This window comes from Myotis davidii, unplaced genomic scaffold (assembly GCF_000327345.1).
Source record: "Myotis davidii unplaced genomic scaffold, ASM32734v1 scaffold93, whole genome shotgun sequence".
Classification (NCBI taxonomy): Eukaryota; Metazoa; Chordata; class Mammalia; order Chiroptera; family Vespertilionidae; genus Myotis; species Myotis davidii.
Window position 1 is genome coordinate 1,090,818 of NW_006292095.1, and position 15,807 is coordinate 1,106,624.

General features: G+C 49.4%; 1 protein-coding gene across 4 annotated transcripts; it reads right to left on the bottom strand.

Moving 5' to 3' along the window:
* Positions 1-233: 233 nt before the first annotated feature.
* On the bottom strand, positions 234-15,589 carry POMK (protein-O-mannose kinase). 4 transcript variants are annotated; one of them, XM_015565178.1, is made up of 5 exons: positions 15,494-15,589; positions 14,350-14,439; positions 9,910-10,064; positions 8,906-9,208; positions 234-1,408 (listed from the first exon to the last, which is right to left on the bottom strand). In XM_015565178.1, exons 4-5 carry the CDS (start codon positions 9,185-9,187, stop codon positions 638-640), a joined length of 1,053 nt encoding a protein of 350 aa, XP_015420664.1. In that variant the 5' UTR covers positions 9,188-9,208; positions 9,910-10,064; positions 14,350-14,439; positions 15,494-15,589; the 3' UTR covers positions 234-637. The 4 variants fall into 4 exon arrangements, with proteins under 4 accessions (XP_015420664.1, XP_006765572.1, XP_015420663.1 ...); XM_006765509.2 differs by lacking the exons at positions 9,910-10,064; positions 15,494-15,589 and adding exons at positions 10,205-10,301; positions 14,895-15,205; XM_015565177.1 differs by lacking the exons at positions 9,910-10,064; positions 15,494-15,589 and adding exons at positions 10,205-10,301; positions 14,620-14,762.
* Between the last annotated feature and the right edge of the window lie 218 nt (positions 15,590-15,807).

Consider the following 15,807-nt stretch of genomic DNA (forward strand, 5'->3'; position numbering starts at 1 on the left):
CAAAGAACCCCCCAAAGGAAAGAGAAGGACGACTCTCCAGAAAAGCAGCTAAGTAATACAGAGGCATGCAACATGACAGAAAAAGAATTCAGAATAAGGGTCCTAGAGTGCATAAACCGGACGGAGGAAAAAATCGACAACCTCTGCAAGAAGCAAGACGAAACAGATGAAAAAATCAACAACTTAAGTAAGACCCAAGAAGAAATGAAGAGTGATATAGCTGCAACAAACAGAGGAAAGAAAATTCCTTGGAGAACTACTCTATGCTTCCTTCATATACTGCCATTTAAAAATCGTCTCTATCTACCTTTCTTACAAGCTTACAAACTCAGTTATTAGGTCAGGGAAAGGCTCTTTGCAGCTACAACTTTCTGTAGTTACTTCCTTCAGATACAGGTCAGATTGACGGCTTCTCTGCATCTTCTCCTGGGAGCGGTCAGCGTTAGAAGTGAAGCCAGACTTAGATCACGTCGGTTGCTCTGGCTTAGCAATTTCCGCCCCGGTGGCGAGCAGAGGCAGCCGCTCACACGTGCACGTGGGTACAGAGGTGGAGCCACCTGGCTGAACAGCAGCAAGCTCACCGTCAGAGCAGAACTGCTGTTCCTTAACTCGCACCCCTCACTGACCGGACTAGTCTTCATAGCATTTCTCTGGTCTGAGACGTCACGGTGTCTCTGAGTGAATTCAGAACGTGCTGGTAAGTGTCCAGAATGGCCTGCGCGGTGGGCCTCTCTGCAGGAGTCTGGCTCTTACAGGCCTTATGAATATCGAACAAATGGAATCGGACCATGTCGCTCCCTTCGACATGCCCCAAAAGGAAACTGGAGACATCGGGAATCTTCCAGATGTCGATCTTCTCGTCATATGAGGGCATGAGATCGTCGCGAAAAGGCACGTCCTCTCCGTAGGGCCACAGCTGCTCCGGAGCCACGAAATCCCCGTGAAGCTCCCTGTGGCCACACTTCACCAACGCCCCGGCGCTGCGGTTCACCAGGGGCAGGGCATCCAGGTCGTTCACCACAATGCTGAAGTTACTGGTCAGCAGGTACTGGGACAGCGTCTTGGGCAGGTCGTTGGAGTCGCACATGACCCGTGTGCCCAGGGGGCTGTGGTGCAGGTAGTGGATGATGCCCACGTAGTCCATGGCCAGCTGCAGCCGCTGCTGCCAGGTGTTCACGGCTTGGTACTTGGAAAGGTTGAGCGTCGCTTCCAGGCTGCTCAAGGACCCTAAGGGGTGATACTCGGTGAGAATAGTGTTGTCATCTTCACAGAAGCCAAGCAGCGTGACAACATGTTTGCTCTGCAGAGATTTCAGCATCTGCAGTCCGTGGAGGAAATCGTCTTTCATCTCCAGACTGGTGAGCCGTGAGAGAGCGACTTTGCGTTCCTTCCACTCGGACAGAAAGACCTGAAACAGAGCCAGAGCACATCACCTGGGTTAGAGAGCCGGGAAACAACTCCACAGATATCTTTAAGAACAGGATGTGGTACAGAGGATACAGAAATTGATGAGACACAGACCTGACCCTAGGGTTGCTCTTAGTCTAGTTATAAAGACTCACTTATGAGCAAACACAAGATACCCAGCGAGGCAAGTGCCCTATTAGCGGGAGGCTGTGGAGGGACTGACTCTGGTCAAGGTGCTGCGGGGCCATCCGTCCGGCCATCCGTCCGGCCATCCGGAGAGGGTGCCGGAAGGCTCCTGGGAATTACTCTAAAGCAGGGGTGGGGAATGTCTGGCCCTGGGGCCATATAAGGCCTGCGAAATCATTTGGTCTGGCCCTGCCAACGCATTAGGGGTGAGTTAATTAAATGTCTGACCAAATATAGCAGGCTAATTTTTAAGTTGATAACTTTGTATGGCCTGTGAATGATGTTATAAATATCCAAATGGCCCTTAGCTGAAAAAAGGTTCCCCACCCCTGCTGTAAGGATGACCAGGGCTTGCAGGGTGGATGTGAGCACGGGGAACGCATTCCCAGGAGAGGGGACTGCGTGTGTACGGTAAGGCACTGAGTGGCAAACAGACTGCCAGTTCCAAAATACTGCAGCACAAAGGGGGAGAAGAGATGACTGGAAAATCCTACACAGGCAGTGAGCCCAGCCAGCCCATCACACATAACAAGATTACGCACTAATTTTAAAAGGTAGCACAGTAAACCACAAATAGGAATAGTTCTATGTAAGGTAAACATTTTGACATGGTCTGTGGGTTTGTGTGACTTCAGCTGTACAAGCAGGAGTGGAAATGCCACAAACACCAGACTTGCCCTGGTTCAGAGCTTCCAGAAAACTGTCTGGTACTGCCTTAGATCCTCAATTATTATTAGGTAGGCAAGGCTTGCAGGAAGTGCTGTAATTAAGAACCTCTGATCTTCCCCTTAAATTCCCAAAGGAAAGGCAGAAGACTGCAGAAGAGAAAACAGCTCTGAGGCCTAATCCCTGCCCCAGGCTGCTGCCCCCACCCCACTCCCCCAGAGGGCTGTGTCTCTCTGGGCTCTGCTTCTTCATTGTGAACGTAAGAAAGGAATTTGGGGCATGATTTATCAAGAACTTTTAACATCTAAGTCTATAATCTATTTAAGACAATAATTTAAAATAGATAAAAAGTTGTAGGAATAAAAATCTGGCATTATTTACAAAAACATAAACCGGAAGCTATCCATCCACCAAAGAACAGGGAGTAGTTCAGTTATGGTAGGTTCACTTAAAAGAATGTTATGTGGTCAACAAAATGCATACATTGATAGAGTTTTCACAGATAAAAGTATGCTGCAAATGAAAACAGGCTATAAAATTACACAGAAATCAAAGAAAGAGGCTAATGTTTCAGCTCGCAGTCATATGGTACAATTCCGAGTGATATTTTTTCTTTACACCTTTTGGTATTTTCCATCTTTTCCAGAATGAATATATATTACTTTCATATTTTAAGACATTTTTTAACAGAACTCAAATATTATATCCAATGGAGGTGGGCCAGAGGACTCCGAAGATTTCTGTTGGATCTGAGAAGGACGATTCACTAATAAAAAAACCCATGTCATGGATTGGGTTCTCTTTCCCATCTAGCTCTAGAATTTTGCATAGACCTGTAACACGATTTTAAAGACATGATAGATATTTAAATTATTTCCCACTTTTTTATTTTTAACAACAATCCTACATAATAAAAGCATAGTATGCAAATTGTCCCCCCAACTGGGAGTTTGTCCAGGAGTTCGACCAGGGGACGGGGCTGGCTGGCAGCAGGCAGCTGTGGGAAGAGAGGGAGGCCCTGGCCAGCAGCCGACAGCCACTAGGGACCCTACCAGTGCATGAATTTCATGCACTGGGCCTCTAGTGTTACAATAAATAGCCTTATAGTTACATTTCTGTGGTGGGCTGGCATGGCCATGGCCATGGCCATTGGGTGCCTTATGTGCTGCGTCAGCTCAGCCAGGTTCAGTGAGTCCGAGTGGGGGCGGTGAAGGATTGAGAAAAGACAGACAAGAGAATGAAAGCTGGGTCTCGGTGGGATGCTGTCCTCTCTGATGGAGAGAGACAGTGCCACGGACTACAAGCTGTGTCTTTATTTTATAGCCAGATTCCACGAGACAAAGATGTTTACAACATTCTCGTGGGTTTCGATCCTACTCAATTACATGCACCTGAACTCTATCAAGCCCACATCACTCAGGCACGTGGAGCCATGTGTTTGGACCATAGGTTCAAGCTTACAACTATAGCTGTTGGCTACAATTGTGCTGGGAGGGCCCTGCCCTCCAAGTTGGGACTTGCACGTGGCCATGAGAGGACTGTGCCCTCTCATTCGTCCGAGGCTTGAACCTGTCCAAACACTGTAGCCCTGCGGTTCTCAACCTGTCAGGGAAAGCCGCTTAGAGAAGTGACATCTGAGCTGAGACCTGGATGACCAGGAACTAGCCATGTCAAAGGTGGAGGAAGAGGATTTCAGGCAGAGAACAGCAACTACAAAGGCCCTGAGAGAAGGCTGTTTGATCAAGGACCAAAAGGAAGGTAGGTGAGCTCTAGCTGGTTTGGCTCAGTGGATAGAGCGTCGGCCTGCAGACTGAAGGGTCCCGGGTTCGATTCCAGTCGAGGGCACATGCCTGGGTTTTGGGCTCGAACCCCGGGGCTGCAAGAGGCAGCCAATCAATGATTCTCTCTCATCATTGATGTTTCTATTTCTCTCTCCTTCTCCCTTCCTCTCCGAATTCAATGAAAACATATTTTTAAAAAAAGAAAAAAAAGAAAGATAGGTGAGTGCAGGGTAGAGGGAGTGAGGATGATGTCGGGGGTGAGTTTGGGGGTAGCAGGGCCCAGATCAGGGAACAGATCATGGTAGGAGGTTTGTATCCCCCCCATCGCTCCCCAAGGGCAATGGGAAGCCACTGAAGGGGTCAGAATTGTATTTAGGAAGTGGCTCTGCCTGGTGCATGGTGAAGGGCAAAACTGGAAGCAGGGATGCCAGTTCCAAGGCAAGAGCTAATGCGGACTTCACTAAAATGGGCCGGGGACGGAGGTTATCGAACAAGTTTGGGATGTGGGTGAGAGGACTCCAGATGACTCCCAGGTTTTGGCTCGAGCGACTAGGTGAGAGGTGATGGCATTCTCTGCGATTTTAAGGCTGGGGAAGAACAGGTTTCAGAACAGGAAATGACCAAGTGCCAAACTGGATGTACTTCGATGAGCCCTCCAAGCAGAGGTGTGGAATAAATAGCTGGATACACAAATTTGTGGCTCCGGGGAGGGGCACAGGCTGGAGATATAAATTTGGGAGTCACCAGCATATAAATTGTATTTAAAGCAATGGCACTAGATTAAATCAACTAAACGTGTATCTAAAGAAGACAGAAGAGGAGGTCCAGGAAGGAACCAAAAGGAATCAGGTTTCTCAGCCTCAGGACCACTGACATTTTGGACCAGATATTGTTTGTTGAGGATGACTAGCAGCATCCCTGGACTCCACCCACTGGATGCCAGCAGCACCCCCACAGCCCCCACTATGACAACCTCAAATGTATCTCTACTCATTGTATCTCTACTCATTGCTAACCGTCCCCAAGTGCCCTCTGATTTGGAGGCAGGATGGGGAACAGAAGCAGCAAAGGAGAGGCATCAGGAGTGGCCAGTGAGGGAGGAGGAACACGAAAAACATGTCACAGCGCGAAGAGCCAGGGCTGCAAGCAGAGAGGAGTCAATGGGATCAGGACTGCGAGAAGGAGCAAGAGGAAGACAGAGGAACGCCCACCCTGAGGAGCACTGGCCTCTGTATGAGAGCCTGGCGGAGTTTGGAAGCCGCAGGGCAGAGGGCGGAAGCATGAAAGAGAGAAGAGGTAGAAGAGCTGTGGCAGTTTTACTACAGAGGGAGGCGGGATCAAGAGAAGAGGATGGTCTTATTCAAAGCACATGTTTGTGTGCCAGTAGGAATGATCCTCAGAGCGGGAAACACTGATGATGGGGGGGGGGGGGGGGGGGACTGAAGCGAGGGAAGTTATGAGGAGTCAGGGACCAACCACGCCTGAGCTGGAGGTTCAAGGACTAGTGGTGGGAAGATGAGAAAATTCCCTTTAGGTGGCTTCTGTTTCACCCTAACTCATGTAACAAGGTCATGAGCTAAGTCAGGGTTGGGGTGTTGAGGAAATACCTGTGTCAGAGATTGGGAAGGAAGAGTTACTAAGGGAATAGAGTAGCCAGCTGGTCTGTGCTGAGTGCACAGCTGAGATCTGTAGTCGTGCGCTCAACCACACAGCTGTGCTTAAGTGCGGATGGGTAGTGGGTCAGCCGGGTTTGGGGCTCTCCAGCCAGGCACGATGGAGAGAGATGCAAGGGAGTTGTGGCAAGTGTGTGAGGGAAGGTGACGAGGATGATGGCCACGGGACCTCCGCTGCTGGGTAAATCGGGGAGTGCAGGCAGGAGCGCGTCAGAAAGTGAAAACGTAACACCAATGGTCCCAATGAGACAGGAATTACTGAAGCAGGGGCGCTAGGGAGGAGGTGGGGGGCAGAGAGTGGGGCGTCAAGAACTCTGGTTACAGAAACTCCTACGGAGAAACCCGTGCCTCCCAGTGTGGGGGTCAGTGAGGAGGGCGCCCACCTGTGTGGAAAGGCAGGAAGCTCGTTCCTTCAGGGCTTGTTCAGATGAGGGAGGAGGAAGGAAGGGGAGATGAAGAAGGAGAGCCAGAGCTATGGCAGGTTTACTACAGAGAAACGGGAATGAAAGTTCAATTTAAAGAGTGTGTGTTTGTGCACCAATAGGAATGATCCTCTGAGTGGGAAAAACTGTAGTGCACGAGCCGTGAGAAGTCAGGGGCCAACCACACCTGAGCTGGAGGTTCAAGGTCTCCTGGAGGGCAGTGAGAGTCTACGCTGGGCCAGACCTGCACAGGCACTGATGGGGCAAGACGAACAGGCTCCTGACCCAACCCGCTAGCATCGGTGCTCAGGGTACTTTTGCCCTGAGAGCAAGTTTTGGCCAAAGGCACACACAGAATAAATGTAACAGCTTTTAGTCACACTAATAAATAAACCACATTCCTCGGAGCTGGTACCCACATCATTAAATCCCGTATTTGGATGGGCACGATGTGTAGAATTCCCCAAAATCAAGTCTGTCCTCATACAACAATGATTTGCCACCATCAAAGCTACTCAAAAACATACCCTCTGAGGTAAAAAGCAATTCCAAAAAATAGAATTTAAAATGTTCCAAGTGATTCCAATAATAGGAAACAAGTTGGCGGGAACCTCTTTGGAGGGGACAAATTCACTGCTATGTCCTCTTCTCTACTTCATCCTTTCGTGGTGATTTCTTCACATCCGAATGCTTTCAGCACCATCCCAAATACACATTCCCCAAACCAAGACCTCCAAATGCTGGACTCGGACATCCAACCAACTGCCTGAAAGACGTCTGTCTCCCTGTGGACATCTAATTGGTCTCGCCATGTCCGCCTCACGCACACACAGTCTGCTCCTTCCCATCTTCTCTGTATCAGGTAATGACGACCCTATGTGTCCTGTTACCCAGGCCAAGAAACTGGTAGTCACCCTCTTTCCCAAACAGGACTGAATCCAAGAGTTCTCATTGCATCCACTGCTAACAGCTGGTCAAGCTGTGACCATCTCTCAGCTGCCAGGCCTAGCCCGGCCACCTCCGGTCCCTCTCTGACTGTGTGCTACCTCTCCTCCTCACCCTGCCCCTGGGTTCACGGGCTCCTTCCTGCTCCCCAGACACCAAGCGGGTTTATCTTGGGCCCTCTGCTGGTACCCACCTCTCTACTGGAACATCCTTTCCCCAAATATCCACACAGCTCACTCTCGGGCGGTTCCGGCCACCTATAGGAACAAGCCTGTCACCCGCCCTGCTTTGTCTTCACAGCGCATCATGGACATGTTTCAATACACACTGTTCTTATTTTCCTGACTGTCTGACTCCCCAACTAGAAAGCAAGCTTCCAGGGTCTTTGTTTCTTTCACTGTCTCACCCCTAACAGCCACAACAATGAATGAATGAATCTTTAAAAGAACCAGTTACCTTGTTTTATGGTTCTACTTTATATCAATGCCTGTCCCTTCTCCCTGTCTAACTGACTTCTTCCTTTAAGACGTCTCCTTTCCACATTCATGGGAGCAGCAGCTGGGGTCCCCATCTCCCAAAATAAAGACCAGCACTTTATCCAGCACTCATGCATTTTCTGCTCCTTCCTTCCCTTTCACTAGTCATTCAGGGCATCCTCACAAAGGACCTGTCTTTGTTCAACAGTCCTGAACTGGCTTCCAGAGTCGCTCTTTGTTTTATCAGTAAGCCTCGGTTACTATGGAAATGATGGCCACCAAAACGCAGCACACACTCCTTGCTGATAAGACAAGGGCTCTTGAAGCCTCTGAGAACTGAATTCACCCCTTTGGCTTCTCTCATTAAAATTAAAAACTTAAAAAAAATCAATATACCATCATAGAGTATGAATAGTAAAAATGAAAAATATTGCCCACAATCCTTCACTGTACCACAATTTCTATCATTTTTATATATTTTTAAAAATATATATTTTATTGATTTTTTACAAAGAGGAAGGGAGAGGGATAGAGAGTTAGAATCATTGATGAGAGAGCAGCACCGATCAGCTGCCTCCTGCACACTCCCCACTGGGGATGTGCCCACAAAAGGGAGAGGATAGAGAGTTAGAAACATCAATGAGAGAGAAAAATCGATCAGCTGCCTCCCACACACCCCCCACTGGGGATGTGTCGGCTATCAAGGTACATGCCTTTGACCGGGACCCTTAAGTCCGCAGGCCAAAGCTCTATCCACTGAGCCAAACTGGTTAGGGCCAGTTTTATGTATTTTTTTACATAAATACATGATTTTGCAGTTGAATACAGTATATTCAACAATTTTGTATTTGGCTTTTTTTTTTTTTTTTTACTTCTCATCCTAACTTTCTTTCATGTTGCTGCCCAGGTTCCTAACTACACTTAATGGTTACAGAATATTCTATCAAGTGGTTGGACCATAACTTAATTAACCATATTGCTGCAGTTACTATTTCTAGTTTTCTATTACTATCAAAAACAAAGCAGCCCGGCTGGGCGTGGCTCAGTGGTTGAGCATCGACCTATGAACCAGGAAGTCACGGTTCGACTCCTGGTCAGGGCACATGCCCAGATTGCAGGCTTGATCCCCAGTGGGGACTGTGCAGGAGGCAGCCGATCAATGATTCTCTCTCATCACTGGAACAACCACAAAAACAAAGCAAAGCACTTCTTTAAGCATTTAGCTTTTTCCCTTCCACCAGATTGTTTTATTAGATGTGCAGTTACTGGGCTCACGATGCCAAGTTGCTTTCCCAAAGGGCCACCCATCAACACCGCGATGGTAACGCAGAGGTTAATCAGGAACTCACTCTCTTCACGGCTCCCTCCCCAACACGCTTCAGCTGCCTCACTTCTGTCCTCAGCTCCTCACAGGACAGCCATGCCGAGCAGTTGTTCATCTGCCCCACTCTGAAGTGGCCGTAGGGACAGTGCCGGGGGTCCAGGGCGGAACGCCGGGGGGCGATGAAGAAGCGATCGAGGCAGAGGTAGAGGAGCGCGTTCATGACAGCCATGGCCAGCAGCAGCCCCACGACTGGGGGCACCTCCCTGTGGGGGGGACTCCTTCTGCCATCCTGCGGCTTCATCTCCATGTTGTTATCCTCTGTAACTTCCTGAAACGTAAGATGAAACAAGTAATAACGGCTGTCTTTCATTTTCAGTAAGGTGTTTTGATGATGAGGGACTGACGGTGGCACACCCCCTAGGCCTCTTACATGCAAGGATCCTGCACTTTAGGTGTCATCGTGAGGGTGAAAGAAGGGACTGGACGCTAGGCTCACACTAAATGCTCAGTGCCAGCTGCTCTCATAGTCAGTATTTTTTATTACAAACCACAGTCTGGGCTCCTCGATTATAGATTCAATTAGAAGGGAGGTGTTAAGTGTGCGTCCGATTTTGTCTGACTCTCCCACCGTGTTTGCACCGAGTTGATATTCAATGACGAGTTAGTCAAATGAAAGCAGCAAACCCGGGGTGTTCGCCCAGTGGGGCTGGGACAGAAGCTGGACAAGGGAGAGCAGTAGGGGACTCGCTGGGGTGATCAGAGGGGCTGCAATGCCCTTGAACCAGCAAAGGAGCTGGCATGTTCCTTGGAAGGTGCTCAGAAGCTCCTTAATGCTTTTAAGCAGCAAAGGCGACTCTTCAGCAGGCGTGAAAGGTGCATCTGGGGTGGAAGGGACTGAGGCTGAGGGACGGGCGATGAGCCAGGATTAGAGCCAACGAGTATGTAGCTAGAATGGTGGTGGTGAGAATGGAGGGGGTGACGCAGAGATGGACCTCACACTGTGGAACCACTGAGGGTGTGGTCACTCACCAAAGGAACGCCCTGGCGCCGGTGTGCGGGCTGTGGTGAGGGCGGGCATCACAGCTTTAGTTGTTGGATGGTGGAGGGTTCGGAGGGGAGAAGGCGGGGGAAGGGCCCTGGACATCAGGTGCTGGGCACTCAGGGTGCAGGAGGCAGACCCTATTCTGAATGAGAATGAACGGTGTCAATACCTCGACAAGGGATGTGGTGCGGTAGTTATCAGCACTGGGACGCAGGGGGGACATCGGTGACAGGACTGACCCTGCACTTCTGGGGTCTGAGACACTTGTGAACGGAGCGTTACCTTCTAGGTACGTCTTCCTTCTGCCAGTTCAGGTCTCCATCCGGACACCAGGGCAGTCAGTGCTCTGGTGCGCCCCGGGCCCTGGTTTCAAAGTACCCTGCCACAACGTGCCAAAAGGCCTGCTACGGAAAATTACAACCCTGCACACAGACCAATGGCATCGTACGAACGGCCCATCTTCCCAGGGGCCCTCGCTGTGCCCGGGGGTCCCTGGGGCTCCTGATTCCCAGGCTGGTGCAGCAGCTGCAGGAAGTCCTCCTGCAGCCCAGCTGTGGTCAGAGGCCCTGTCCGCTTGTCTGGAGGTGATGGTGAGCATTGGTGTGAACCTGGCAGTCTCCCAGAAACCAGACCCTGGGCTCCACTCTGCAATCCAGATCGGAACGTGACCTGTTTACAGATAGCCCTGCTTGCCTCTGAGCCCATCAAAACAAAGCTTCGTGTCAATTTTGCCAAACGCCACCTGTAATAATACTGTGCCCCAAATCCTGTAATAACACTCCCTTTTCCGCCGATAGAGACACCAGGTCTCAACGCTGTGCAGGCTCACGCAGTCAATGGGTTGATACACCTGCTGGTTCGTTCCCATGGCCTACGCCCCCTCTCTTCAAACTATCACCTCGACCCCCACTGATGATCCTGTTACCTATATGCCTGGGAAAACAGAAGCCACCAGAGAGCACTGCCACAAGCTGCCAACATCATTGCGCAGGCTCCTGCTCCCTGTACCCCCTCTCCTGTGACTATGAACAAAGTGGGGTTCCCAGCTCTGCACCTGTGCACAGATCCCTCTCTCCCGCCTGCTCACGGGCACTGCCCCAGCAGGTCTCCCCTCTTCTCCTGCATCATGGCCAGGATGCCCTAACTTCCCCCATCATTTCAAACATTCTTCCTTCATCCTACTTCCCCCTCAGTTACTGCCTTATTTTTCCCTTACCTTTTCGCAAATTCCTTAAAAAACTATCTCTACTTGCCTGTCCCGTGTGACTCAGTGGTTGAGCATCGACCTGTGAATCAGGAGGTCACGGTTCAATTCCTGCTTGGGGCACATGCCCGGGTTGTGGGCTCAGTCCCCAGTGGGGGGCAGGGAGGAGGCAGCTGATCAATGATTCTCTCTCATTACTGATGTTTCTCTCTCTCCCTCCTCTTCCTTCCTCTCTGAAATCAATAAAAATATTTTTTTAAAAACTATCTATACTCACTATCTCCATCTCTCTCCTCCATTTCTATTGAACTCAATGCTACTCCACCCACACTGACCCTATCAAAGTGACCTCCACATTGGTAAACACAACAGTCAATTCACAGTCCTGGTATTGACCTCTTAGCATAGCTGATCACTCCTTCCTTCTTCAAACGCTTTTACTTGGTTTCCAGGAAACCTCACTCTGGTGGCTCCCCAGTCTCTGTCTGTAAATGCCAGGTGCCCCAGGGCTCAGATTCGACCTCTTCACTCCCTCCCTCAAGGGGGTTATCTATCCAGAGTCAGGACTCTCCATCTCCTGCTGACCACTCCCAAGTGTCCAATAAAAAATACAATAACTCAATTTTTAAATGGGCAAAGAATTTGAATAGACATTTCTCCAAAGATATATAGATGGCCAAGAGGCACATGAGAAGATGCTCAACTTGATTAGCCATCAGAGTAATGCAAATCCCTCCACACATCCACTAGGATGCTGTAATAAAAAAGTCAGGCAATAACAAGTATAGACAAGGATGTGGAGAAACAGGAACCCTCATGCATTGCTGGTGAGGATGTAAAATGGTGCAGCCACTGTGGAAAACAGTCTGGCAGGTCCTTAAAGCTAAACAAAATGTTGCCATATCACCCAGTAAATCCACTGCTCGGTATATACCCAAGAAAACATACATTCATATAAACACCTGTAGATGAATGCTTATAGCCATGTTATTCATAATTGCCTACTTCCCAAACTCGACACCTGCTTCGCCCTTGCCCCCCAAATAGCTGTTTGCAGTGCTCACAATCTCAGTAAATGACAACTGTATTCTTCCAGTCACCCAGGCCAGGGAAGCTGCAGGTCAAGGGTCAGCACAGTGACATTGCTCCTCCAAGCAGGAAGTTTTAGAAATAACGGGTTCTTCTACAATTCTGTGTGCTTTTTCTAATTATCTGAAGAAAAGGCTGCTTTGCTTATCCCTGCTGTAAGAGGTGCCCAGTAAACCCTGGCTCTACTGAACTGCTCCAGCATTACTCAACAACCTCCTTTTCTTTTCCTTTTTAATCCTCACTCAAGGACATAATTTTTAATTGATTTTTGAGAGAGGAAGGAGGGAAAGAAGGGAAGGAGAAAAAGAGAGAGAGAGAGAGAGAGAGAGAGAGAGAGGAGAGAGAGATCAGTTGCCTCCCACATGTGCCCCAACTGGGGATCAAACCCAAAACCTAGGTATGTGCCCTGACTGGCCTGCACCCTCACACAACCATTTGGTATACGGGATGATGCTCCAACCAACCGAGCCACCCGTCCAGGGCAACCACCTCCTTTTCTTGAATCGATGCCATCTGCTCACACCACCGCCTGTCTTCCAGCTATGCCCAGCAACGTTCTGACGGTTGCTTGCTCCCCTTTCTCATCAAGATCCCAGGCCCAGATCTTTCTCTCCGGCCCATTCTGCCATTCTCAGGGGCTTCAGATGAAACTCTGATGACTTTTACCACTCGGGCCTCCCAGGCTCTGGAGCTTCTCCCACCAGTCCTGATCCTCGGAAGATGCTCGGAAAGAAACGAGTCAAACAGCTGCCAGCTCTCCTCGGCAACACTGACAGCTGACCAAGGGTCTCATTTAGACCTCAGGTCAGGGACCAGCAAACCTTTTTCTGTAAACGTCCCGATAATAAATATTTAGCTGCGGGGCGGAAGCGGACACTGAGGTAACCACATCACTGTGACTCCTGGTGCGCTGAGCAGCAGTGTCTGAGATGAGAGGCCACAGCTGCTCAACCCCATCACCAGAGCAGTCCCAAATACGACATATACAAATGTGCATGGCTTAATTGTAACAAAACTTTATTTATAGACGATGACATTTGTATTTCACATAGTTTTCATTGTCACAAAAGATTATTCTTTTGACTTTTCTTAGCGCGCAGGTCGTACAGAAACAGGTGGTGGGCAGCAGTTGGCCAAGCCCAGCATAGGTGTGGATTCTCCTGTGGATCTGCGCAGGCCATCTTCCCATTCTATGGTTCCCTCTCTGTAATCTCACCCATGAACGTGGCTTTCACGCCACATAAACACCCATTTCCAAATCTCTACCGTGGGCCAGATCTTCCTCCTAGGCGTCACTCAGCTGGCTCTCCAAGGCCTGGGATGAGTCTCCTATCCCCAGCATGTCCCCTCTCCAGGGTCCCCTCTCTGTGACGGGCACACAACATACCCGTTCCCTTAAGTCACAAAACAGGAGATTCTAAACCAGGGGTGGGGAAGGTATGGCCCACCAAGGCAACTGCATTTATTATTTACTAGTGGCCCAGTGTACTAAATTCGTGCATGGGGGAGGGGTGTCCCTCAGCCTGGCCTGCACCCTCTCCAATCTGGGACCCCCTCCAGGGATGTCCGGCTGACAGTTTAGGCCCCATCCCACAGGGATCACTATCTGGGACCACTGGCTCCTAACCGCTCATGTGCCTGCCTGCCCGCCTGATCGCCCCTAACCACTCTGCCTGCCAGCCTGATCGCCCCCAACTGATCCCCCCTTCCGGCCCCATCACCCCCAACTGCCCTCCCCTGCTGGCCTGATCGCCCCCAACTGCCCTCCCCTGCCAGCCTGATCACCCCTAACCGCCTCTGCCTTGTCCCCACCACCATGGCTTTGTCCAGAAAGACATCTGGAAGGTCTCCCGGTCTACTTAGCATATTACCCTTTTATTAGTATACATTATTAAATTCAATAAATTTAGGAGCTTTTTTCAGAGCAACATAAGTTTATATTAAGTGAATTATATTAAGCAAATAATGTTATAAGTATCCAAATGGCCCTTGCCAGGAAAAAGGTTTCCCACCCTTGCTCTAAACCAACCAGTCACCACATACAGTCAATTCTATCGCCCAAATGGCTCTCACTTCTGCCCATTTCTCCCCGTTCTTGCTCCCCAGGCTGGTCTAAGCCACCAGCATCTCTTACCTGGACTTCCGCAACAGTTTCCTACATGGTCTCCTACGTTCTCCTTTTCAATCCATTCGCCACACAGCAAATAGGATCTGTATTTTTTTCCTGAAATGTTTCAAGCACAGAGAAAACCAAAAAACAAGATTATGGACATCTATTCAGCTTTGTCAGGTAACACTGCATCATGTTTAAAGACCTTTTTTAAAGATATAAAAATATTACATATACAGTTGAAGCCCCTGTGGACCCCGCCCAATCCTCCACTGCTCCCTCCCAGGAAATCACCCTCCGCAAGTAGGTGTAGGTCAGCAGTTCTCAAACTGTGGTCCCTGGGCCTGCAGCATCCCCTCGGAACTTGAGAGAAATTCGAGTTCTTGAGTCCTCACTCCAGACTTACTCAATCAGAAACTCTGAGGTGAGGCCCAGAAATCTGTGTTGACAAGTCCTCTGGGTGACTCAGACGCACACTGAAGTTTGAGAATCCCTGGTGCGTTTAATTCCCATACAGGAGTTTTATTGTCACCGCATGAGCCTATTTCTTAAAAAGGGCTTTAGCCCACCTCAATACCCGATGGGCTTTTTTCTTTTAAAGTCATATTTCTGGAGTAGGATGCCCCGAGCCTGGGATAAGACCATGTCGCCGAGGAACTTCCCTGTCCAGAAATAAGCAAAAAAACATAGAATGTTACGGGTTGTGAAAAATACCCAGCAAGTTAAGGAATAACGGTTGGGGCCCGCTGGGTAGGAGAATGCAGGCACTGTTCAGACACAAAGGATTCCTGACACTGATAGGAAAAAGCTGGCAGACCAGGAAAAGACTGGGAATCACTGCTCTACACTCAGCTTAACTGAAAAAAGAAAAGGGAGGGAGGGAGGGCAATGGAACAAAACCAGTTTTTACCAATTTACAAAATAAATATCTTATACAACCAGAGGAGACAGGGATTAATGTCACTCAATACAATTTAGAATGAAACCCTTAATTAAAATAGTTGTGTTAGACATTCCGGATGCTGACTTAGCTTTAAGGTTCTATAGTAAAGGTAAGAGGTGGAGAAGACAGGACCACTAATGAGACAGCGAGCCCCGGCCGGTGGCCAGTTGGTTGGAGCGTGGTCCCCTGCACCAAAGGGAAGCGGGTTCTGGTTCGGACACATACCTAGGTTGCAGGTTCGATCCCGGTCGGGACGCATACGAGAGGCAACCGACCCATGTTTCTCTCTTTCTCTATGTCCTTCTTTCCTCTCTCTTAAAAAAAAAAAGTAAGTCAATAAATGGGATGGCTAAATCCTGCTTTTTAAAAAAGAGCAGCATATGTTTACACCTAACACAGAGCTTGGAGGCGGCTGGCACGGCTGGCACGAACGATCGCGTGCAGAATAACCTCCGGGAGAAGGGCCGACGGTACAGCCTGGTGTTTCATGTCCAGCGCTCGCCGGGCAGGACGCGGAGGGGCCCCGCCCGTGGACGCGG